The 26,464-nt window shown below is 49.7% G+C and overlaps 1 protein-coding gene across 3 annotated transcripts in view; it reads right to left on the bottom strand.

Annotated features, from left to right (window-relative positions):
• Positions 1-26,464, bottom strand: part of exoc6b (exocyst complex component 6B) — a 209,576-nt gene that overhangs the window by 72,823 nt on the left and 110,289 nt on the right. For 2 of the 3 annotated variants that reach the window (XM_071379107.1, XM_071379109.1), the window contains exons 16-19: positions 23,240-23,351; positions 18,893-19,027; positions 8,472-8,651; positions 4,101-4,130 (exon numbers count right to left, since the gene is read on the bottom strand). In XM_071379107.1, coding sequence (XP_071235208.1) covers positions 4,101-4,130; positions 8,472-8,651; positions 18,893-19,027; positions 23,240-23,351 — 457 coding nt within the window. The remainder of the gene's footprint in view (positions 1-4,100; positions 4,131-8,471; positions 8,652-18,892; positions 19,028-23,239; positions 23,352-26,464) is intronic. The other variant, XM_071379108.1, reaches the window with a different exon arrangement.

The raw sequence follows: 26,464 nt of genomic DNA, 5'->3' as shown, positions 1-26,464 counted from the left end.
TCCAGGGGGTCAAATCCACACAGTCAGGGCCAAGGGGAAGGACTCCAGGGGTCAAATCCATACAGTTAGGGCCAAGGGGAAGGGCCCCAGGGGGTCAAATCCACCCAGGGGTCAAATCCATACAGTTAGGGCCAATGAGAAGGGTTCAGGGGTCAAATCCATACAGTTAGGGCCAAGGAGAAGGGTTCAGGGGTCAAATCCATACAGATAGGGCCAAGGGGAAGGGATCCAGGGGGTCAAATCCATACAGTTAGGGCCAAGGGTTCCAGGGGTCAAATCCATACAGTTAGGGCCAAGGGGAAGGGATCCAGGGGTCAAATCCATACAGTTAGGGCCAAGGAGAAGGGTTCCAGGGGTCAAATCCATACAGTTAGGGCCAAGGGGAAGGGCATCCAGGGGTCAAATCCATACAGTTAGGGCCAAGGGGAAGGGCATCCAGGGGTCAAATCCATACAGTTAGGGCCAAGGGGAAGGGTTCCAGGGGTCAAATCCATACAGTTAGGGCCAAGGAGAAGGGTTCCAGGGGGTCAAATCCATACAGTTAGGGCCAAGGGGAAGGGTTCAGGGGTCAAATCCATACAGTTAGGGCCAAGGGGAAGGGTTCAGGGGTCAAATCCATACAGTTAGGGCCAAGGGGAAGGGTTCAGGGGTCAAATCCAAACAGTTAGGGCCAAGGGGAAGGGTTCAGGGGTCAAATCCATACAGTTAAGGGGAAGGGTTCAGGGGTCAAATCCATACAGATAGGGCCAAGGGGAAGGGCATCCAGGGGTCAAATCCATACAGTTAGGGCCAAGGGGAAGGGTTCAGGGGTCAAATCCATACAGTTAGGGCCAAGGGGAAGGGTTCAGGGGTCAAATCCATACAGTTAGGGCCAAGGGGAAGGGTTCAGGGGTCAAATCCATACAGTTAGGGCCAAGGGGAAGGGTTCCAGTGGGTCAAATCCATACAGTTAGGGCCAAGGGGAAGGGTTCAGGGGTCGAATCCATACAGTTAGGGCCAAGGGGAAGGGTTCCAGGGGGTCAAATCCATACAGTTAGGGCCAAGGGGAAGGGTTCCAGGGGGTCAAATCCATACAGTTAGGGCCAAGGGGAAGGGTTCAGGGGTCAAATCCATACAGTTAGGGCCAAGGGGAAGGGATCCAGGGGGTCAAATCCATACAGTTAGGGCCAAGGGTTCCAGGGGTCAAATCCATACAGTTAGGGCCAAGGGTTCCAGGGGTCAAATCCATACAGTTAGGGCCAAGGGGAAGGGTTCAGGGGTCAAATCCATACAGTTAGGGCCAAGGGGAAGGGCATCCAGGGGTCAAATCCATACAGTTAGGGCCAAGGGGAAGGGTTCCAGGGGGTCAAATCCATACAGTTAGGGCCAAGGGGAAGGGTTCCAGGGGTCAAATCCATACAGTTAGGGCCAAGGGGAAGGGTTCAGGGGTCAAATCCATACAGTTAGGGCCAAGGGGAAGGACTCCAGGGGTCAAATCCATACAGTTAGGGCCAAGGGGAAGGGTTCAGGGGTCAAATCCATACAGTTAGGGCCAAGGGGAAGGGTTCAGGGGTCAAATCCATACAGTTAGGGCCAAGGGGAAGGGTTCAGGGGTCAAATCCATACAGATAGGGCCAAGGGGAAGGGCATCCAGGGGTTAAATCCATACAGTTAGGGCCAAGGGGAAGGGTTCAGGGGTCAAATCCATACAGTTAGGGCCAAGGGGAAGGGTTCAGGGGTCAAATCCATACAGTTAGGGCCAAGGGGAAGGGTTCAGGGGTCAAATCCATACAGTTAGGGCCAAGGGGAAGGGTTCAGGGGTCAAATCCATACAGTTAGGGCCAAGGGGAAGGACTCCAGGGGTCAAATCCATACAGTTAGGGCCAAGGGGAAGGGTTCAGGGGTCAAATCCATACAGTTAGGGCCAAGGAGAAGGGCATCCAGGGGTCAAATCCATACAGTTAGGGCCAAGGGGAAGGGTTCCAGGGGTCAAAACCATACAGTTAGGGCCAAGGGGAAGGGCATCCAGGGGTCAAATCCATACAGTTAGGGCCAAGGAGAAGGGTTCCAGGGGTCAAATCCATACAGTTAGGGCCAAGGGGAAGGGTTCCAGGGGTCAAATCCATACAGTTAGGGCCAAGGAGAAGGGTTCCAGGGGTCAAATCCATACAGTTAGGGCCAAGGGGAAGGGTTCCAGGGGTCAAATCCATACAGTTAGGGCCAAGGAGAAGGGTTCCAGGGGTCAAATCCATACAGTTAGGGCCAAGGGGAAGGGTTCAGGGGTCAAATCCATACAGTTAGGGCCAAGGGGAAGGGTTCAGGGGTCAAATCCATACAGTTAGGGCCAAGGGGAAGGGTTCAGGGGTCAAATCCATACAGTTAGGGCCAAGGGGAAGGGTTCCAGGGGTCAAATCCATACAGTTAGGGCCAAGGGTTCCAGGGGTCAAATCCATACAGTTAGGGCCAAGGGGAAGGGATCCAGGGGTCAAATCCATACAGTTAGGGCCAAGGAGAAGGGTTCCAGGGGTCAAATCCATACAGTTAGGGCCAAGGGGAAGGACATCCAGGGGTCAAATCCATACAGTTAGGGCCAAGGGGAAGGGCATCCAGGGGTCAAATCCATACAGTTAGGGCCAAGGGGAAGGGTTCCAGGGGTCAAATCCATACAGTTAGGGCCAAGGAGAAGGGTTCCAGGGGGTCAAATCCATACAGTTAGGGCCAAGGGGAAGGGTTCAGGGGTCAAATCCATACAGTTAGGGCCAAGGGGAAGGGTTCAGGGGTCAAATCCATACAGATAGGGCCAAGGGGAAGGGCATCCAGGGGTCAAATCCATACAGTTAGGGCCAAGGGGAAGGGTTCAGGGGTCAAATCCATACAGTTAGGGACAAGGGGAAGGGGGTAGTTATTTAGTTATTTGTGAGCGAATTGGGACCTGGTGTTAATCACAGAGGATGTCGCTTGCATCCCAAATGGCACACTATTCCCACGAGTAGTGCACTATAAAGGCGATTAGGGTGCCAGTCCTGGTCTATGGTAGTGCACTATATAGGGAATAGGGTGCCAGTCCTGGTCTAAAGTAGTGCACTATAAAGGCGATTAGGGTGCCAGTCCTGGTCTATGGTAGTGCACTATATAGGGAACAGGGTGCCAGTCCTGGTCTAAAGTAGTGCACTATAAAGGCGATTAGGGTGCCAGTCCTGGTCTAAAGTAGTGCACTATAAAGGCGATTAGGGTGCCAGTCCTGGTCTAAAGTAGTGCACTATAAAGGCGATTAGGGTGCCAGTCCTGGTCTAAAGTAGTGCACTATAAAGGCGATTAGGGTGCCAGTCCTGGTCTAAAGTAGTGCACTATAAAGGCGATTAGGGTGCCAGTCCTGGTCTAAAGTAGTGCACTATAAAGGCGATTAGGGTGCCAGTCCTGGTCTAAAGTAGTGCACTATAAAGGCGATTAGGGTGCCAGTCCTGGTCTAAAGTAGTGCACTATAAAGGCGATTAGGGTGCCAGTCCTGGTCTAAAGTAGTGCACTATAAAGGCGATTAGGGTGCCAGTCCTGGTCTAAAGTAGTGCACTATATAGGGAATAGGGTGCCAGTCCTGGTCTATAGTAGTACACTATATAGGGAATAGGGTGCCAGTCCTGGTCTAAAGTAGTGCACTATATAGGGAACAGGGTGCCAGTCCTGGTCTAAAGTAGTGCACTATAAAGGCGATTAGGGTGCCATTTGGGACGCAAGCGACATCCAAAAGTTAAAAAGGTGTCTGTTGAGGGGAGTCCCAACCTCAGAGCAAACTCTTTTACTCTTCAACCAATCAGAATCTCTTTCAGACTTTCAGGAACTGTCAATCAATCAGAATGTCTTTCAGACTTTTAGGAGCTGTCAACCAATCAGAATGTCTTTCAGACTTTTAGGAGCTGTCAACCAACCAGAACGTCTTTCAGACATTTAGGAGCTGTCAACCAATCAGAATGTCTTTCAGACTTTTAGTAGCTGTCAATCAGAATAAGTAAGAGCAACATCAGACACTCAGTCCATACATGTATTCTTGACAAAACCCGGCGACCGTGCATCACGCTCATGCTCTGTGGTCTTGTTACGGTCAGTAACACTCAAACTGTACTTACCGGCAGTCTAGCGTGTTCTATGGCACTACCCTACGGGAAAGAGAGCAGGTAGGGGGTTCAAGGGTGAAGGATCATTTGGGAGTCGGGACTCAAAAAAGGAGTCCGAGGTCAAACCGCTTTCTCAATCTCGTTAAATCAAAAGTTTAAACGGTGGCGTACGGCGTTTAACAGGTGGTATAGCAGTGCAGCGAAATTCTTAGGTTACTAGCTCCTAACAATCTAAAACTATTTAAAATGTAACGGGGAATACATTTTTAAAAATAAATCAAGAAGGGCGAATCGGATTAACAACCAAAAAAAGGACTGTAAGCATTAATAACATGCAATCTATATACGTATATGAATATATAGAGAAGGAGATATTAGACTCAGCTATGAATCCAGTACATAATAGGACTCTCAAACACCCTTTCACATGCGTTAGTAGTAGAGGTCTTCACGGGTCCAACAGACCCGGAATTCAGAGATCAGAACCCGGGACTTTTGTCTTGGATCTGGGTCGGGTCTGATACAAATGCCATGAGTCTCGGGGTATGTGCAATTACAATGTATTGACCGATGAGTCGATGAGAACTGCGTGAGCTTGTTATTCGTGTCAGCCAATTGCAACACAATAAAAAGTATAGCTTATGTCCAACTGAAACTGGTTCTGACCGCTTACGTCACGTGCGCTTCCTTCTGATGAGAGAGAGAGAGTAAAAGGAGCATTGGCCACTATGGGCTGAAAAGACGGAGGCCTTTTCAGTAAAATGAAAGTTAGAGGTGAATGAATAGAGTGAAAAGCAGCCTACAAGGGGAATGTCCTTTGGGACAAGTGTTAATGGGCAAAGATGAGAAAAACTTTGGCCTGATGGACTGTGTCTAAACTCGCTATTCAGGTTTAATGTCATTTTCAAACTTTTATTTATATTTCCCATCATCGTCATCTGTTTCATTATTATTATTATAATTATTGTAGGTCTATTTAACAACCTAATCCAGTTCTTTAAATACGCAAAAAAGTGTTTAGTTTCATTTTGTTGATACATGTTCAGTGGTTAAATTAAGATCGAACTGTCTATTTAATTAGCATTAAAATAGGCATGTTGTATAATATATACCAGTAGCCTATTACAATTTTTTGCAATATTAGCCTGTTCAAAAACTTTTCTAACGGTGTAAATCAGTTCTCCAGGCTTCTCTTCCTTAAATTCATATTTTTATATTAATATCATAGTGGATCCCTGAGCCTATAGGCCTATACAGTTGAAGTCGGAAGTTTACATACACTTAGGTTATAACTCGTTTTTCAACCACTCCACAAATTTCTTGTTAACAAACAATAGTTTAGGCAAGTCGGTTAGGACATCTACTTTGTGCATGACATAAGTCATTTTTCCAACAATTATTTACAGACAGATTATTTAACTGATAATTCACTGTATCACAATTCCAGTGGGTCAGAAGTTAACATACACTAAGTTGACTGTGCCTTTAAACAGCTTGGAAAATTCCAGAAAATGTCATGGCTTTAGAAGCTTCTGATAGGCTAATTGACATCATTTGAGTCAAGTGGAAGTGTACATGTGGATGTATTTCAAGGCCTATCTTCATACTCAGTGCCTCTTTGCTTGACATCATGGGAAAATCAAAAGAAATCAGCCAAGACCTCAGAAAAACAATTGTAGACCTCCACAAGTCTGGATCATCCTTGGGAGCAATTTCCAAACGCCTGAAGGTACCACGTTCATCTGTACAAACAATAGTATGCAAGTATAAACACCATGGGACCACGCAGCCGTCATACCGCTCAGGAAGGAGACGCGTTCTGTCTCCTAGAGATGAACATACTTTGGTGCGAAAAGTGCAAATCAATCCCAGAACAACAGCAAAGGACCTTGTGAAGATGCTGGAGGAAACAGGTACACAGGTATCTATATCCACAGTAAAACGAGTCCTATATCGACATAACCTGAAAGGCCACCTAGCATGGAAGAAGCCACTGCTCCAAAACCGCCATAAAAAAGCTAGACTACGGTTTGCAATGCACAAAGATCATACTTTTTGGAGAAATGTCCTCTGGTCTGATGAAACAAAAATAGAACTGTTTGGTCATAATGACCATCGTTATGTTTGGGGGGAAAAAGGGGGAGGCTTGCAAGCCGAAGAACACCATCCCAACCGTGAAGCACGGGGGTGGCAGCATCATGTTGTGGGGGTGCTTTGCTGTAGGAGGGACTGGTGCACTTCACAAAATAGATGGCATTATGAGGAATGAAAATTATGTGGATATATTGAAGCCTGGTTCCTCTCTACCCAGTACAGCCAGTAGAGTAGTAGAGGACTGGTCACCCCTCAGAGCCTGGTTCCTCTGGTCTACCCAGTACAGCCAGTAGAGGACTGGTCACCCCTCAGAGCCTGGTTCCTCTGGTCTACCCAGTACAGCCAGTAGAGGACTGGTCACCCCTCAGAGCCTGGTTCCTCCCTACCCAGTAGAGGACTGACCACCCCTCAGAGCCTGGTTCCTCTGGTCTACCCAGTACAGCCAGTAGAGGACTGGTCACCCCTCAGAGCCTGGTTCCTCTGGTCTACCCAGTACAGCCAGTAGAGGACTGGCCACCCCTCAGAGCCTGGTTCCTCTGGTCTACCCAGTACAGCCAGTAGAGGACTGGTCACCCCTCAGAGCCTGGTTCCTCTGGTCTACCCAGTACAGCCAGTAGAGGACTGGTCACCCCTCAGAGCCTGGTTCCTCTGGTCTACCCAGTACAGCCAGTAGAGGACTGGTCACCCCTCAGAGCCTGGTTCCTCTGGTCTACCCAGTACAGCCAGTAGAGGACTGGTCACCCCTCAGAGCCTGGTTCCTCTGGTCTACCCAGTACAGCCAGTAGAGGACTGGTCACCCCTCAGAGCCTGGTTCCTCTGGTCTACCCAGTACAGCCAGTAGAGGACTGGTCACCCCTCAGAGCCTGGTTCCTCTGGTCTACCCAGTACAGCCAGTAGAGGACTGGTCACCCCTCAGAGCCTGGTTCCTCTGGTCTACCCAGTACAGCCAGTAGAGGACTGGCCACCCCTCAGAGCCTGGTTCCTCTGGTCTACCCAGTACAGCCAGTAGAGGACTGGTCACCCCTCAGAGCCTGGTTCCTCTGGTCTACCCAGTACAGCCAGTAGAGGACTGGTCACCCCTCAGAGCCTGGTTCCTCCCTACCCAGTAGAGGACTGGCCACCCCTCAGAGCCTGGTTCCTCTGGTCTACCCAGTACAGCCAGTAGAGGACTGGTCACCCCTCAGAGCCTGGTTCCTCTGGTCTACCCAGTACAGCCAGTAGAGGACTGGTCACCCCTCAGAGCCTGGTTCCTCTGGTCTACCCAGTACAGCCAGTAGAGGACTGGTCACCCCTCAGAGCCTGGTTCCTCTGGTCTACCCAGTACAGCCAGTAGAGGACTGGTCACCCCTCAGAGCCTGGTTCCTCTGGTCTACCCAGTACAGCCAGTAGAGGACTGGTCACCCCTCAGAGCCTGGTTCCTCTGGTCTACCCAGTACAGCCAGTAGAGGACTGGTCACCCCTCAGAGCCTGGTTCCTCTGGTCTACCCAGTACAGCCAGTAGAGGACTGGTCACCCCTCAGAGCCTGGTTCCTCTGGTCTACCCAGTACAGCCAGTAGAGGACTGGTCACCCCTCAGAGCCTGGTTCCTCTGGTCTACCCAGTACAGCCAGTAGAGGACTGGTCACCCCTCAGAGCCTGGTTCCTCTGGTCTACCCAGTACAGCCAGTAGAGGACTGGTCACCCCTCAGAGCCTGGTTCTTCCCTACCCAGTAGAGGACTGGCCACCCCTCAGAGCCTGGTTCCTCTGGTCTACCCAGTACAGCCAGTAGAGGACTGGTCACCCCTCAGAGCCTGGTTCCTCCCTACCCAGTAGAGGACTGGCCACCCCTCAGAGCCTGGTTCCTCTGGTCTACCCAGTACAGCCAGTAGAGGACTGGTCACCCCTCAGAGCCTGGTTCCTCTGGTCTACCCAGTACAGCCAGTAGAGGACTGGCCACCCCTCAGAGCCTGGTTCCTCTGGTCTACCCAGTACAGCCAGTAGAGGACTGGTCACCCCTCAGAGCCTGGTTCCTCTGGTCTACCCAGTACAGCCAGTAGAGGACTGGCCACCCCTCAGAGCCTGGTTCCTCTGGTCTACCCAGTACAGCCAGTAGAGGACTGGTCACCCCTCAGAGCCTGGTTCCTCTAGATGTATTCCTTCCAGACAGTTTTTTACTTCTCATTTGCTCTTTCGTGTTTAGGCCGGGGATCTGTAAAGGACTTTATAAAATTCATTTGATTGATTGATTTATACTGACCAGCAGGTGTGTGAAGACAGAGTGTGTGTGTGTGTGTATGTGAGATACTAACCGGCAGGTGTGTGAAGACAGAGAAGGTGGAACAGAGGAAGGCGATGAGGTCACTCAGGTAGTCGCTCGGAGCCCCGCCCCCCTGGGCTGCTGTCCAATCGTAGTCTGCCAGCTGAAGGAACTGGTCGATCTTAGAATTCAGATTGGTGTAGATCTCCTCTTCTGCTGCATGCCTCGCATCCTGGTGAGAGAGAGAGATTTAGGTCATTTAGCAGATAAGGGAAAGGGGGGATACCTACATTCAACTGAAATGTGTCTTCCGCATTTAACCCAACCCCTCTGAATCAGAGAGGTGGGGGGGGGGGGGGCTGTCTTAAATCGACATCCACGTCTTCGGCGCTCGGGGAACAGTGGGTTAACTGCCTTGTTCAGGGGCAGAACAACAGATTTTTACCTTGTCAGCTTAGGGATTCGATCTAGCAACCTTTCGCTTACTGGTCCAACGCTCTAACCACCAGGCTACCTGCCACCCCCCTCTAACCACCAGGCTACCTGCCACCCCTCTAACCACCAGGCTACCTGCCACCCCTCTAACCACCAGGCTACCTGCCACCCCTCTAACCACCAGGCTACCTGCCACCCCTCTAACCACCAGGCTACCTGCCACCCCTCTAACCACCAGGCTACCTGCCACCCCTCTAACCACCAGGCTACCTGCCACCCCTCTAACCACCAGGCTACCTGCCTCTAACCACCAGGCTACCTGCCTCTAACCACCAGGCTACCTGCCACCCCTCTAACCACCAGGCTACCTGCCACCCCTCTAACCACCAGGCTACCTGCCTCTAACCACCAGGCTACCTGCCTCTAACCACCAGGCTACCTGCCACCCCTCTAACCACCAGGCTACCTGCCTCTAACCACCAGGCTACCTGCCTCTAACCACCAGGCTACCTGCCACCCCTCTAACCACCAGGCTACCTGCCACCCCTCTAACCACCAGGCTACCTGCCACCCCTCTAACCACCAGGCTACCTGCCTCTAACCACCAGGCTACCTGCCACCCCTCTAACCACCAGGCTACCTGCCACCCCTCTAACCACCAGGCTACCTGCCTCTAACCACCAGGCTACCTGCCTCTAACCACCAGGCTACCTGCCTCTAACCACCAGGCTACCTGCCACCCCTCTAACCACCAGGCTACCTGCCACCCCTTTAACCACCAGGCTACCTGCCTCTAACCACCAGGATACCTGCCTCTAACCACCAGGCTACCTGCCTCTAACCACCAGGCTACCTGCCTCTAACCACCAGGCTACCTGCCACCCCTCTAACCACCAGGCTACCTGCCACCCCTCTAACCACCAGGCTACCTGCCACCCCTCTAACCACCAGGCTACCTGCCTCTAACCACCAGGCTACCTGCCTCTAACCACCAGGCTACCTGCCACCCCTCTAACCACCAGGCTACCTGCCTCTAACCACCAGACTACCTGCCTCTAACCACCAGACTACCTGCCTCTAACCACCAGGCTACCTGCCTCCCCTCTAACCACCAGGCTACCTGCCTCTAACCACCAGGCTACCTGCCACCCCTCTAACCACCAGGCTACCTGCCTCTAACCACCAGGCTACCTGCCTCTAACCACCAGGCTACCTGCCTCTAACCACCAGGCTACCTGCCTCTAACCACCAGGCTACCTGCCTCTAACCACCAGGCTACCTGCCACCCCTCTAACCACCAGGCTACCTGCCACCCCTCTAACCACCAGGCTACCTGCCTCTAACCACCAGGCTACCTGCCTCTAACCACCAGGCTACCTGCCACCCCTCTAACCACCAGGCTACCTGCCTCTAACCACCAGGCTACCTGCCACCCCTCTAACCACCAGGCTACCTGCCTCTAACCACCAGGCTACCTGCCACCCCTCTAACCACCAGGCTACCTGCCACCCCTCTAACCACCAGGCTACCTGCCTCTAACCACCAGGCTACCTGCCACCAACCACCAGGCTACCTGCCTCTAACCACCAGGCTACCTGCCTCTAACCACCAGGCTACCTGCCTCTAACCACCAGGCTACCTGCCTCTAACCACCAGGCTACCTGCCTCTAACCACCAGGCTACCTGCCTCTAACCACCAGGCTACCTGCCTCTAACCACCAGGCTACCTGCCTCTAACCACCAGGCTACCTGCCTCTAACCACCAGGCTACCTGCCTCTAACCACCAGGCTACCTGCCTCTAACCACCAGGCTACCTGCCTCTAACCACCAGGCTACCTGCCTCTAACCACCAGGCTACCTGCCTCTAACCACCAGGCTACCTGCCTCTAACCACCAGGCTACCTGCCTCTAACCACCAGGCTACCTGCCTCTAACCACCAGGCTACCTGCCTCTAACCACCAGGCTACCTGCCTCTAACCACCAGGCTACCTGCCTCTAACCACCAGGCTACCTGCCTCCCCTCTAACCACCAGGCTGCCACCCCTCTAACCAGGCTACCCCTCTAACCACCAGGCTACCCCTCTAACCACCAGGCTACCTGCCACCCCTCTAACCACCAGGCTACCTGCCTCTAACCACCAGGCTACCTGCCACCCCTCTAACCACCAGGCTACCTGCCACCCCTCTAACCACCAGGCTACCTGCCTCTAACCACCAGGCCCTCTCTAACCACCAGGCTACCTGCCTCTAACCACCAGGCTACCTGCCTCTAACCACCAGGCTACCTGCCTCTAACCACCAGGCTACCTGCCTCTAACCACCAGGCTACCTGCCTCTAACCACCAGGCTACCTGCCTCTAACCACCAGGCTACCTGCCTCTAACCACCAGGCTACCTGCCTCTAACCACCAGGCTACCTGCCTCTAACCACCAGGCTACCTGCCTCTAACCACCAGGCTACCTGCCTCTAACCACCAGGCTACCTGCCTCTAACCACCAGGCTACCTGCCTCTAACCACCAGGCTACCTGCCTCTAACCACCAGGCTACCTGCCTCTAACCACCAGGCTACCTGCCTCTAACCACCAGGCTACCTGCCTCTAACCACCAGGCTACCTGCCACCCCTCTAACCACCAGGCTACCTGCCTCTAACCACCAGGCTACCTGCCTCTAACCACCAGGCTACCTGCCTCTAACCACCAGGCTACCTGCCTCTAACCACCAGGCTACCTGCCTCTAACCACCAGGCTACCTGCCTCTAACCACCAGGCTACCTGCCTCCCCCTCTAACCACCAGGCTGCCACCCCTCTAACCAGGCTACCCCTCTAACCACCAGGCTACCTGCCACCCCTCTAACCACCAGGCTACCTGCCACCCCTCTAACCACCAGGCTACCTGCCTCTAACCACCAGGCTACCTGCCACCCCTCTAACCACCAGGCTACCTGCCTCTAACCACCAGGCTACCTGCCACCCCTCTAACCACCAGGCTACCTGCCTCTAACCACCAGGCTACCTGCCACCCCTCTAACCTGCCTCTAACCACTAGACTACCTGCCACCCCTCTAACCACTAGACTACCTGCCACCCCTCTAACCACCAGGCTACCTGCCTCTAACCACCAGGCTACCTGCCTCTAACCACCAGGCTACCTGCCTCTAACCACCAGGCTACCTGCCTCTAACCACCAGGCTACCTGCCTCTAACCACCAGGCTACCTGCCTCTAACCACCAGGCTACCTGCCTCTAACCACCAGGCTACCTGCCTCTAACCACCAGGCTACCTGCCTCCCCTCTAACCACCAGGCTACCTGCCACCCCTCTAACCACCAGGCTACCTGCCACCCCTCTAACCACCAGGCTACCTGCCTCTAACCACCAGGCTACCTGCCACCCCTCTAACCACCAGGCTACCTGCCTCCCCTCTAACCACCAGGCTACCTGCCACCCCTCTAACCACCAGGCTACCTGCCCTCTAACCACCAGGCTACCTGCCTCTAACCACCAGGCTACCTGCCTCTAACCACCAGGCTACCTGCCACCCCTCTAACCACCAGGCTACCTGCCTCTAACCACCAGGCTACCTGCCTCTAACCACCAGGCTACCTGCCACCCCTCTAACCACCAGGCTACCTGCCACCCCTCTAACCACCAGGCTACCTGCCTCTAACCACCAGGCTACCTGCCTCTCTAACCACCAGGCTACCTGCCTCTAACCACCAGGCTACCTGCCTCTAACCACCAGGCTACCTGCCTCTAACCACCAGGCTACCTGCCTCTAACCACCAGGCTACCTGCCTCTAACCACCAGGCTACCTGCCTCTAACCACCAGGCTACCTGCCTCTAACCACCAGGCTACCTGCCTCTAACCACCAGGCTACCTGCCTCTAACCACCAGGCTACCTGCCTCTAACCACCAGGCTACCTGCCTCTAACCACCAGGCTACCTGCCTCTAACCACTAGACTACCTGCCACCCCTCTAACCACCAGGCTACCTGCCTCTAACCACCAGGCTACCTGCCTCTAACCACCAGGCTACCTGCCTCTAACCACCAGGCTACCTGCCTCTAACCACCAGGCTACCTGCCTCTAACCACCAGGCTACCTGCCACCCCTCTAGTGGTGTCCCGAGGGTAATACAAATGTGGGAAAGTGTGTGTGAAAACAAGTAAAAATCAAACAAAAAGGTTTTCTGTGTTCCTTCACTCTGTCCTCCTCCTCCCTGGGCCTGCTGTTTCAACATAGCACCAAGAACCCGTCTGCCTCCCTGCCCGTCTGCCTCCCTGCCCGTCTGCCTCCCTGCCCGTCTGCCTCCCTGCCCGTCTGCCTCCCTGCCCGTCTGCCTCCCTGCCCGTCTGTCTCCCTGCCCGTCTGTCTGTCTCCCTGCCCGTCTGTCTGTCTCCCTGCCCGTCTGTCTGTCTCCCTGCCCGTCTGTCTGTCTCCCTGCCCGTCTGCCTCCCTGCCCGTCTGTCTCCCTGCCCGCCTGCCTCCCTGCCCGTCTGTCTCCCTGCCCGTCTCCCAGCCCGTCTCCCTGCCCGTCTCCCTGCCCGTCTGTCTGTCTACCGCTTTTCTCTCACTCTTTACCCTTTGTAGTGTATGAAACTACACAATGTCTTGCGGGAACCTACACAATATCGTTACGATACATTGGGGGAAAAATTGCAGTAATTTCCCACACTCTACCCCAGCCAGGAGCAAATTGGGGGAGGGACAAAACAAATAAATAGCTTTGCATGTGTGGCTCCTTACCACAATCAGTATGGCAAAGATCATCTCTGCTCAGAGGGCCTTAGAAATAGTTTTTGCAGAGAGAGAAGCTGGTGTGGAAGGATCGTCTTCCACAATGGAAGATGAAGAATTTTCTGAATATGAGGATCATGTCTCTGTCAATTCGGAGTCTGACAGTGAGTTGGAAGAAGAGGATGAGATTGATCCTCAGCCAGCCCCAGGACCAGCCCGTCAGCAGCCAGCCCGTCAGCAGCCAGAACCAGCCCGTCAGCAACTAGCCCCAGAACCAGCCTGTCAGCAGCCAGCCCCAGAACCAGCCCGTCAGCAGCCAGCCCCAGGACCAGCCCGTCAGCAGCCAGCACCAGAACCAGCCCGTCAGCCGTAGAAGAAATATGGATTTTTATTTTATTTTTAAACTGAATGATCTTCGTGTCCAAGGAATGAGCCACCTCACATGACTGCCAATGAGATAAAGATACAACCAGGACCGACGCGGATGGCGGTTACTCATGACAGTCTTCTTCTGAACTGTTCGCCCCAGACACCATCCAGAAAATCATTCTGGACTGCACTCATTTGGAGGGAAGGCATGTGTTTGGAGAGAGATGGAAGGAGATGGACCAAACTCATTGACATACTTTGAGGTTCTTATCCTTGCTGGTGTTTTCAGATCCAATGGGGAATCCACAGAATCCCTGTTGGATGCAGAAACTGGCAGAGAACTTTTCCGTGCAACAATGTCTCTGGAAAACTTCCACATTATTTCCAGGATTATCCGCTTCGATAACCGAGACACTGGACCAGCTCGGCGGCAGAGAGACAAGCTAGCTGCAATCAGGTCAGTGTGGGACAAGTGGGTGGACCGCCTTCCCCTGTTTTACAACCCTGAGCCCAACGTTACTGTTGATGAGCAGCTTATGCCATTTAGGGACCACTGCCCCTTCAGGCAGTACATACCGTCTAAACCCGCAAAATATGGAATCAAGATCTGGGCTGCCTGTGATGCTGCTTCATCATATGTGTGGAACTTGCAAGTGCATACGGGGAAGCCAGATGGAGGAGGCCCTGAGAAGAACCAAGGGATGCAGGTTGTCCTGGATGTGACACAACATCACATACGCTGACTTTTTTACTCTGCACAAGTTGGGACAGGAGCTCCTCAAGAGGAAGCTGACGATGGTAGGAACGGTATGAAAAAACAAGCCAGAGCTCCCACCTCAGCTGTTGAATACACGGAACAGGTCTATCAATTCCTCTACGTTTGTGTTCACGTCCGACACGTCCCTATTGTGTCCTAAAAGCGATAAACATCAATCGTGACGAAAACGTTTCCTTTATATGTGTTCAAGATAAACATGATGTATTCCGCCCATGTCTTGATTATAATAGATTTTTGTTTACTAAAATCACATTTAAAAAAATTTAACGAATAGTGCTGTTATTGATAAATGTAATCTAGCAGAGTTAAATGGCAAATATTAACCAATAAGGTTGTGGCTCCATCTGACAAACATCGGGTGAATAACACACAAAAAGTTGTCCCCTCGGGACATTCGATTTAGCTCGACGGAGCGAGTGAAAAACTTTGATCAGTTGTATGGTTGATATGACCCACAAATCATTGCAAACTCCGGTGGCCGTGAACTGCCAAATTCAATCAACACGGATGCATTTTCGGCATGTCAGACCAAATTATGAAGCTAGTTTGGTAAAATAAATATATATATATATACACGACATTGATTTTAGAGTTGACAAATTGGTTTAGTCTCGTAGTGAGGAGCCTATAAAACGTAGCTAGCTTCATGAACATATTTTGGGGAATTCTGAAATGTATTGGAATAAATGACCAAACTATAAAACTAGCTTCCCAGCTACGGGTAGCCAACTACCTGACAGGAGTTCCAACTAGCTACTTAGCTTGCTGGGTACATAAAATAGCTCTAGGTTGGTTGTTGTTAAACTCAACTTCATGATTTCCACCAAGGACTTTGCCTCTCCAAACATCACTCTCCCTCGCTTGGGCAAGGCACATTTAAGGTACACTCGGATGTGACGATGTAAAACGTCATTCAAGGGCCGAGGGTTTAGGGCCGAGGGTTTAGGGCCGAGGGTTTAGGGCCGAGGGTTTAGGGCCGAGGGTTTAGGGCCGAGGGTTTAGGGCCGTCTACTTTCAGTTTGGACTGCAGCCTAGGTGTCAGCATCAGCATTTGTCTTCAGTAGATTTACTAGTGTTTAAAACAGTCAAAGGTCATGTAAACAAACACTTTATGGAAACCTATGACAAGCACACGCTAGCAGTTCATTACAATGTTTTCTGTAAGAAAACACAGAAACAAGCTTTTTTTTTCTTCTTCTTTCATAAAACATAATAGGACCAGACAGTGTTATTTTATATCAAAGACAAGTGTTCACTTTGGCGCCAGTTGGCACATAAGTAGCACAGATTGCTAGCTAACAAGCTAAGCTAACTAGCTATCTGCCTAGATAGCTAAGCTAACTAACTATCTGGCTAGATAGCTAGACTAACGACCTGGCTAGCTAATCAACTAATGTTAATTAAGTGAGAATGTGACGAGGACTGCTTGCTTGGTGAAGTGTACTTTTAATTATTTAATTATTCAAATACATTGGCTGTGGCATTGTGACCTAGGGCTGAATGATGAGCAGTTGAGCAGCTCGTCCTCGTCAGGCAACCATTGAAAATGTATTTTAAAATGTTTTTTTGTTTTTGTTTATTATATGTATATAATATCAGCAATGTATCTGAGGAATAAAGACAGATTACAAATATTTCTGTGAAATGCTTATATCGGACGATAATATCGTGGGGGCTCTACTTTACACAGTTCATTCAATTAAGGTAGGTAAGTCACCCACATATCACAGTAAAAGTAAAACTTTACTCAAGAAAGCTTCTATCTGCAAAATCAGTGCTTGTAAGAAAAGACAAGTGGTGGATGGAGAGAAGGATGGGGAGAGAGTCTGCTTTAACTTTTACTGCCTCAGAAACCCGGATCCGGGAGCACCCCCCACCCCCCACACACTGATTAGCATAGATAGCATAGCTTCAGAAGTAGATAGTAGCATCTAAATATCATTAAATCACAAGTCCAAGACACCAGATGAAAGATACAGATCTTGTGAATAAAGCCACCATTTCAGATTTTTAAAATGTTTTACAGGGAAGACAAAATATGTAAATCTATTAGCTAAACACGTTAGCAAAATACACCACTATTCTAACTCCATCAGTTTCTTACTCCTTCAGGTGCTATCACCAATTCGGCTCAACTAAGATATTGATAGCCAATAACCTATAAAAAAACCCATCAGATGACAGTCTGATAACATATTCATGGTATAGGATAGTTTTTGTTAGAAAAAAGTGCATATTTCAGGTAGAAATCACAGTTTACAATTGCACCGACCATCACAAATCCACTAGAATTACTAGATAGAGCAACGTGTATGACCAATTTACTCATCATAAAACATTTCATAAGAATAGACAAAGCATAGCAATGGAAAGACCCAGATCTTGTGATTCCAGACAATATTTCAGATTTTCTAAGCGTTTTACAGCGAAAACACAATAAATCGATAAGTTAGCATACTACATGTGAAAACGTTACCAGAGCATCGATTCCAGCCAAAGAGCGCTATAACGTAATCACCGCCAAAAGATATTAATTTTTTCACTAACCTTCTCAGAATTCTTCCGATGACACTCCTGTAACATCATTTTACAACATACATATACAGTTTGTTCGAAAAGGTGCATATTTAGCCATACAAAACCGTGGTTACACAATGAAAATACTAGGAAATCAAGCCTCAATATGTCTGACGTCATCTATCAGAGTGATCTAGTTTAATTAAAAGCTAATCATATACTTGACTAAAAAATACAGGGTTGACAGGAATCGAAAGACAAATTAGTTCTTAATGCAACCGCTGATTTACATTTTTAAAATTATCCTTACTTTTCAATACAGGGTTGGCCAAGTGAAGCTATACAAAACAAAATGGCGAAAAATGCGTTTAAAATATTTCGACAGAAACACGGTTTATCATATTAAATATTGCTTACTTTGAGCTGATCTTCCATCATATTCTTGGGCAATGTATCCTTTCTATGTTATAAACGTCTTTTGGTCGATAGATGTCCTCTGTCCTTCGAAATGTCCACTAACAACGACCGAGACCGCGAAACGTTCCCAAAGCTAGAAAGTGCACGACAAATAAATTCCTCAGAATCGCACTAAACGGATATAAATTGCTATAAAACGTTTCAAATTAACTACATTATGATGTTTTTAACAACTATAACGACTGAAAACATGACCGGAGAAATATAGCTGGTTAGAAAACGATTTGGAACGAGACAGGTCCGATGGCCTTCACGCTTGAGGCGCACGTTGAGAAAGAGGGGTCTCTGTACATTTTTGTCATTTATAATGGCTGTGAACGTCCCATCGAGTTCATTGAAAACGTGATGACGTACAGACACCCAGAGGAAGACGTAGGTAGTGTCGGTTTCTTCATAGCATTCACTGTGGCCTTATAAACAGACCCCAGATCAGAGGTAAAAATTTCTGAAATCTGAACCCTGTCATGAAAAGTGCTGTAAAAATTGTTCTGTACCACTCAGAGACAAAATTTCAACTCCTATAGAAACTATAGACTGTTTTCTATCCAATAATAACAATAATATGCATATTGTACGATCAAGAATTTAGCACGAGGCAGTTTAATTTGGAAATGTAAAAAAAAAAATAATGCTAACAGCTCCCCCTATTGACAAAAGGTTAAGAAAAGACAAGTGGTGGATGGGGAGAAGGATGGGGAGAGAGAGTCTGCTTTAAGAAAAGACAAGTGGTGGATGGAGAGAAGGATGGGGAGAGAGAGTCTGCTTTAAGAAAAGACAAGTGGTGGATGGAGAGAAGGATGGGGAGAGAGAGTCTGCTTTAAGAAAAGACAAGTGGTGGATGGGGAGAAGGATGGGGAGAGAGAGTCTGCTTTAAGAAAAGACAAGTGGTGGATGGGAGAGAAGGATGGGGGAGAGAGAGTCTGCTTTAAGAAAAGACAAGTGGTGGATGGAGAGAAGGATGGGGAGAGAGAGTCTGCTTTAAGAAAAGACAAGTGGTGGATGGGGAGAAGGATGGGGAGAGAGAGTCTGCTTTAAGAAAAGACAAGTGGTGGATGGAGAGAAGGATGGGGAGAGAGAGTCTGCTTGTAAGAAAAGACAAGTGGTGGATGGAGAGAAGGATGGGGAGAGAGAGTCTGCTTGTGCATGAGCATACCTTAAACGTGGACGTGCCGTAGAGCTTGGTGGCGTTGGCGGTATCGGGGGGAACATTAGTGATGTTGGAGATGAACTCCTCCAGGTAAACACATGATGCTTCCAGCTGGGTCGTGTTGATGATCACCTGAACCAGCTAACACACACACACACACACACACACGTGATCAGGCAGAGGGACACCTCAGAGACCTCATAAGCAACATATCCAAACATTCCCCAATATCCTCTTTAAAAGCGCAGACAAAAAGGTAGGATTGTCAAATGTTTCCCTGTCTACGATACTTAGCATCTCTGAACAGTGTCACACAGCAAAGACCTTTAAAGTCATCAGTCACTCAGCCTTGTTAAAAGACTCCAAACCAGAAAGTGGCAGTAGCGTTGTTTGGCAATGCATGTCCGTATACTTAAGGTCTAGATTCCAAGCTAGCTGCGATAATGTTGCTATTTTGTAGAAAGGCCATGTTAAAAACTAGCCAAATGACCCAGGCTAGATAACTACCTAGCAAAATGACAATGAAAATTCTTAATTCACTCTCAATATCTCATAATGCCAGTGCCAGCCCATAGCCAAATGTTTAGCTAGCTAGCTAATGTAAGTATATTAGTGCAGTGTCCTAAGCTAGCTAGCTAAGGACACTAGACTAACTAGGCAGCGGTTTCATGGAAAACTAGCTAATCCATTGTGATTTAAATATGTCAATACTAGCTACAGTGTTTAGTTAGCTTGGAGGAAGTATTTAGTGTTGTGTGCATTGTATCTGTGCACTTAGCTAGCTACCACCCCATAGCCTACATTGCACATGAAGTGTCACTGGCTCATCCGTGGATTGTACGACAAATATATTTACTATTTTATTTGGTGCCTCCCCCACGTGGGGTTTCGTGCTCTCTGATTGGCTCAAAGTCAAGTTGTTGGCCACAGACAAGCACTGCGATTCTACGAGTAGAAAGGGTAGGTCCGTCGATACCGGGGCAGCACTGCGATTCTACGAGTAGAAAGGGTAGGTCCGTCGCTACCGGGGCAGCACTGCGATTCTACGAGTAGAAAGGGTAGGTCCGTCGCTACCGGGGCAGCACTGCGATTCTACGAGTAGAAAGGGTAGGTCCGTCGCTACATGGGGCAGCACTGCGATTCTACGAGTAGAAAGGGTAGGTCCGTCGCTACATGGGGCAGCACTGCGATTCTACGAGTAGAAAGGGTAGGTCCGTCGCTACCGGGGCAGCACTGCGATTCTACGAGTAGAAAGGGTAGTTCCGTCGCTACCGGGGCAGCACTGCGATTCTACGAGTAGAAAGGGTAGGTCCGTCGCTACCGGGGCAGCACTGCGATTCTACGAGTAGAAAGGGTAGGTCCGTCGCTACATGGGGCAGCACTGCGATTCTACGAGTAGAAAGGGTAGGTCCGTCACTACCGGGGCAGCACTGCGATTCTACGAGTAGAAAGGGTAGGTCCGTCGCTACCGGGGCAGCACTGCGATTCTACGAGTAGAAAGGGTAGGTCCGTCGCTACCGGGGCAGCACTGCGATTCTACGAGTAGAAAGGGTAGGTCCGTCGCTACCGGGGCAGCACTGCGATTCTACGAGTAGAAAGGGTAGGTCCGTCGCTACCGGGGCAGCACTGCGATTCTACGAGTAGAAAGGGTAGGCCCGTCGCTACACGGGGCAGCACTGCGATTCTACGAGTAGAAAGGGTAGGTCCGTCTCTACCGGGGCAGCACTGCGATTCTACGAGTAGAAAGGGTAGGTCCGTCGCTACCGGGGCAGCACTGCGATTCTACGAGTAGAAAGGGTAGGCCCGTCGCTACCGGGGCAGCACTGCGATTCTACGAGTAGAAAGGGTAGGCCCGTCGCTACCGGGGCAGCACTGCGATTCTACGAGTAGAAAGGGTAGGCCCGTCGCTACCGGGGCAGCACTGCGATTCTACGAGTAGAAAGGGTAGGTCCGTCGCTACCGGGGCAGCACTGCGATTCTACGAGTAGAAAGGGTAGGTCCGTCGCTACCGAGGCAGCAGGTACCACTTTTGGTCTAGTAAAAGAAGGAACAGACTCCCACTGTGATTAAGTACCTATTGGCAGGGAGATTTTCTCAGTGTGTTTTACAGTGAATACTCTGATGATCTAATTCACTGATGCATATAGATACATTCTATATATGAACACTCTCACTCATCCTTACTGAGGGAGGGTCACAATGGTTTTTACCTCATAGCAACCCCCCCTAGCAACCCCTTCCTTTAACACTCGAGGATCTCATTAACTCTCATACTGTCGCCTTGCTGTCGCTCACAGAACAAACACAATCCAAATAGAGAGTCTGAGAAAAGACCTAAGACCGAGAAAGAGAGAGGATAAAAGACAGACAGAAAGACAGATGGAGAGAGAGAGAGCGAGAGAGTGATAAAGCAAGAAATATTGAGTGACTGACACGAACACGGTTCTTTTAAACACCAGCAATTTATCCAGAACGCTGCAACCCGCCTGGCGTTCAACCGTCCCAAGCTCTTCCATGTCACACCGCTCCTCCACACACTCCACTGACTTCCATGTCACACCGCTGCTCCACACACTCCACTGACTTCCATGTCACACCGCTCCTCCACACACTCCACTGACTTCCATGTCACACCGCTCCTCCACACACTCCACTGACTTCCATGTCACACCGCTCCTCCACACACTCCACTGACTTCCATGTCACACCGCTCCTCCACACACTCCACTGACTTCCATGTCACACCGCTCCTCCACACACTCCACTGACTTCCATGTCACACCGCTCCTCCACACACTCCACTGACTTCCATGTCACACCGCTCCTCCACACACTCCACTGACTTCCATGTCACACCGCTCCTCCACACACTCCACTGACTTCCATGTCACACCGCTCCTCCACACACTCCACTGACTTCCATGTCACACCGCTGCTCCACACACTCCACTGACTTCCATGTCACACCGCTCCTCCACACACTCCACTGACTTCCATGTCACACCGCTGCTCCACACACTCCACTGACTTCCATGTCACACCGCTGCTCCACACACTCCACTGACTTCCATGTCGAAGCTCGCATCAACTACAAGACCATGGTACTTTCCTAAAGAACAGCCCCTCCCTACCTTCAGGCTACGCTCAAACCCTACACCCCAACCCGAGCCCTCCACACTGTACCTACGTAGCAGCAAGAGGAACTGCCCCTCCCCACCTTTAGGCTCAAACCCTACACCCCAACCCGAACACTCCGTTATGCCACTTCAGGTCTCTTAGCCCTCCCACCCCTACGGGAGGGCAGCTCCCGCTCAGCCCAGTCCAAGCTCTTCTCTGTCCTGGCATCCCAATGGTGGAACCAGCTTCCCCCTGAAGCTAGGACAGCAGAGTCCCTGCCCATCTTCCCCCTGAAGCTAGGACAGCAGAGTCCCTGCCCATCTTCCCCCTGAAGCTAGGACAGCAGAGTCCCTGCCCATCTTCCCCCTGAAGCTAGGACAGCAGAGTCCCTGCCCATCTTCCCCCTGAAGCTAGGACAGCAGAGTCCCTGCCCATCTTCCCCCTGAAGCTAGGACAGCAGAGTCCCTGCCCATCTTCCCCCTGAAGCTAGGACAGCAGAGTCCCTGCCCATCTTCCCACTGAAGCTAGGACAGCAGAGTCCCTGCCCATCTTCCTCCTGAAGCTAGGACAGCAGAGTCCCTGCCCATCTTCCCCCTGAAGCTAGGACAGCAGAGTCCCTGCCCATCTTCCCCCTGAAGCTAGGACAGCAGAGTCCCTGCCCATCTTCCCCCTGAAGCTAGGACAGCAGAGTCCCTGCCCATCTTCCCCCTGAAGCTAGGACAGCAGAGTCCCTGCCCATCTTCTGAAAACATCTGATACCCCACCTCTTCAAAGAATATCTCAAATAAACCCCCTTCTGTGTCCTGAATATAAAGTGTTAAGTTTGGGGCAATAACAACACATCCCTGAGTACCACTCTTTATATTTCCAAGCATGGTGGTGGCTGCATCATGTTATGGGTATGCTTGTCATCAGCAAGGACTAGGGAGAATTTGTTTAGGATAAAAAAACAGAATACAGCTAAACACAGGCAAAATGGTTCAGTCTGCTTTCCAACAGATACTGGGAGACAAATTCACCATTTCAGCAGCAAAATAACCTAAAACACAAGGCCAAATATACACTGGAGCTGCTAACCAAGACAACATCCAATGTTCCTGAGTGGCCAATTTGCATATATTTCTTTAAGTACACATGTGGAACTGCAATTTTTTTTTTTTTTACCATTTTGAAATGTTGATCCCAATATCACACATTGACCCCATTATTTATAGAAAGACCGACACCCACTCTTACCTCAGCCAGTCCCACGTTCTTCTTCTTCATTGCGTACTGTAGACAGTTACTGAGCGTTCTGGTTAACAGCAGGTTGGTGGACTTACGGATCACATCATCGATCTCTGTAGAGCTGAAAACACAAAGATGATATAACATAAGAGATACACTGGGGCTTCGAAATAGCAGTCGGGCTCTGCAAGGTTTCACTGAAATGAATAGGGGCATCTCACGTTCTGTAACAGTTACACATCTAGTGTAGCAGAGGCCTGTAAGACAGGAAGGTTCTTTAAGGGCACGGACACACCGCTAATGTTTGCCGGCAGAGCAGAGTGCCAGGTGTAGTTTACAAACCGAGTGAAAATGTCCCTGAAACACACCACGCCGAGCGGCAAATCGTCACTAAGCGCAATGTGTTTTCTCCTTAACTAAAAGTATAAGCCATCGAATGGAATTAGTTTAAGAAGAAGGTCATACCATGGATAACATAGATAATTGATTATGAATTTTAGGACCCCTGTATGGGGTCAATTTCACGCCATATGTATTGAATTCAAAATAAAATAAAAGATGAAAAATAAAAGTTGAGAATTTAAAACATATTTTCGAGAAAATAATGGATGTTGAAATCAAACCCCCAAAACGTGTAAGCAAATCATTTTAAAGCGAGAGCAAAATGACAAATGACAAAAAAAATGTTTTAAAGAAAACTAACGCAAAAATAGTTTCCGGTTAAACTTTCTCAGCAACCAATCCTATTGAATAGATTTTTTCTCTTTGCTCTTGCCTGCATGTACTACCTTTGTGGTGACGCTACTCGTACCTTTGCGGTGACGCTACTCGTACCTTTGCGGTGACGCTACTCGTACCTTTGCGGTGACGCTACTCGTACCTTTGCGGTGACGCTACTCGTACCTTTGCGGTGACGCTACTCGTACCTTTGCGGTGACGCTACTCGTACCTTTGCGGTGACGCTACTCGTACCTTTGCGGTGACGCTACTCGTACCTTTGCGGTGACGCTACTCGTACCTTTGCGGTGACGCTACTCGTACCTTTGCGGTGACGCTACTCGTACCTTTGCGGTGACGCTACTCGTACCTTTGCGGTGACGCTACTCGTACCTTTGCGGTGACGCTACTCGTACCTTTGCGGTGACGCTACTCGTACCTTTGCGGTGACGCTACTCGTACCTTTGCGGTGACGCTACTCGTACCTTTGCGGTGACGCTACTCGTACCTTTGCGGTGACGCTACTCGTACCTTTGCGGTTACGCTACTCGTACCTTTGCGGTTACGCTACTCGTACCTTTGTGGTGGAGGGGGGATGGAGGGGGGGGCTGGAGAGGAGGGGGTGGGATGAAGGGGGGGGCTGGAGAGGAGGGGGTGGGATGAGGGGGGGGCTGGAGAGGAGGGGGTGTGATGAGGGGGGGGGCTGGAGAGGAGGGGGTGGGATGAGGGGGGGGGCTGGAGTGGAGGGGGGCTGGAGAGGAGGGGGTGGGATGAAGGGGGGGGGCTGGAGTGGAGGGGGGATGGAGGGGAGAGGGTGGGTTGGAGTGGAAGTGACAACAAGTGTGTGTGTGTGTGTGTGTGTGTGTGTGTGTGTGTGTGTGTGTGTGTATACATACACTACCGTTCAGTAGTTTGGTATCACTTAGAAATGTCCTTGTTTTTGAAAGAAAACCACATTTTTTTGTCCATTAAAATAACATCAAATTGATCAGAAATACAGTGTAGACATTGTTAATGTTGTAAATTACTAATGTAGCTGAAAACGGCAGTAAACAATATGGATGATGCTGTCATAAATTATACATGCACATAGTGCAGTTGCTAAGTGAAAAGGTTTCAGGGCCTTTCCTATTGTTGTTTTTGCGGCCTTGTCTGCTTAGTGCAGTCAGGTCTAGTTGTGATTAAGAGGTTTAAAGGATCGACATAATAGAATCTTCTAAATTATACAGACCAGTCAAAAGGTTGGACACACCTTCTCAATCAAGATTTATTTTAATTTTTTACAATTTTCTATATTGTAGAATAATAGTGAAGACAACAAAACTGAGATAAAACACATATGGAATCATGTAGTAACCAAAAAAAGTGTTAAACAAATCAAAATATATTTCATTCAAAGTAGTCACCCGTTGCTTTAATCACAGCTTTGCACACTCTTGGCATTCTCTCAACCAGCTTCATGAGGTAGTCACCTGGAATCCATTTCAATTAACAGGTGTGCCTTGTTAAAAGTTAATTTGTGGAATGTTTTTCCTTCTTAAAGTGTTTGAGCCAATCAGTTGTGTTGTGACAAGGTAGGGGTGGTATACAGCAGATAGCCCTATTTGGTAAAAGACCAAGTCCATATTATGGCAAGAACAGCTCAAATAAGCAAAGAGAAATGACAGTCCATCATTACTTTAAGACATGAAGGTCAGTCAATACGGAACATTTCAAGCACTTTTAAAGTTTGTTCAAGTGCAGTCGCAAAAACCATCAAGCGCTATGATGAAACTGGCTCTCATGAGGACCGCCACAGGAAATGGAAGACCCAGAGTTACCTCTGCTGCAGAGGATAAGTTCATGAGAGTTACCAGCCTCAGAAATTGCAGCCCAAATAAAGGCTTCACAGAGTTCAAGTAACAGACACATCTCAACATCAGCTGTTCAGAGGAGACTGTGTGAATCAGGCCTTCATGGTCGAATTACTGCAAAGAAACAACTACTAAAGGACACCAATAAGAAGAAGAGACTTGTTTGGGCAAAGAAACACAAGCAATGGACATTAGACCGGTGGAAATCTGTCCTTTGGTCTGAGGAGTCCAAATTTTTGATTTTTGGTTCCAACCGCCGTGTCTTTGTGAGAGGCAGAGTAGGTGAATGGATGATCTCTGCATGTGTGGTTCCCACCATGAAGCATGGAGGAGGTGGTGTGGGGGTGCTTTGCTGGTGACACTGTCAGTGATTTATTTAGAATTCAAGCCACAGTTAACCAGCATGGCTACCACAGCATTCTGCAGCGAAACGCCATCCCATCTGGTTTGAACTTAGTGGGACTATCATTGTTTTTCAACAGGACAATGACCCAACACACCTCCAGGCTGTGTAAGGGCTATTTGACCAAGGAGAGTGATGGAGTGCTGCATCAGATGACCTGGCCTCCACAGTCACCCGACCTCAACCAAATTGAGATGGTTTGGGATGAGTTGGACCGCAAAGTGAAGGAAAAGCAGCCAACAAGTGCTCATTATATGTGGG

This window comes from Salvelinus alpinus, chromosome 31 (assembly GCF_045679555.1).
Source record: "Salvelinus alpinus chromosome 31, SLU_Salpinus.1, whole genome shotgun sequence".
Taxonomy (NCBI): domain Eukaryota; kingdom Metazoa; phylum Chordata; class Actinopteri; order Salmoniformes; family Salmonidae; genus Salvelinus; species Salvelinus alpinus.
Note: the sequence above shows the minus strand (reverse complement) of the source record. Positions and strands in the feature narration are given on the sequence as shown.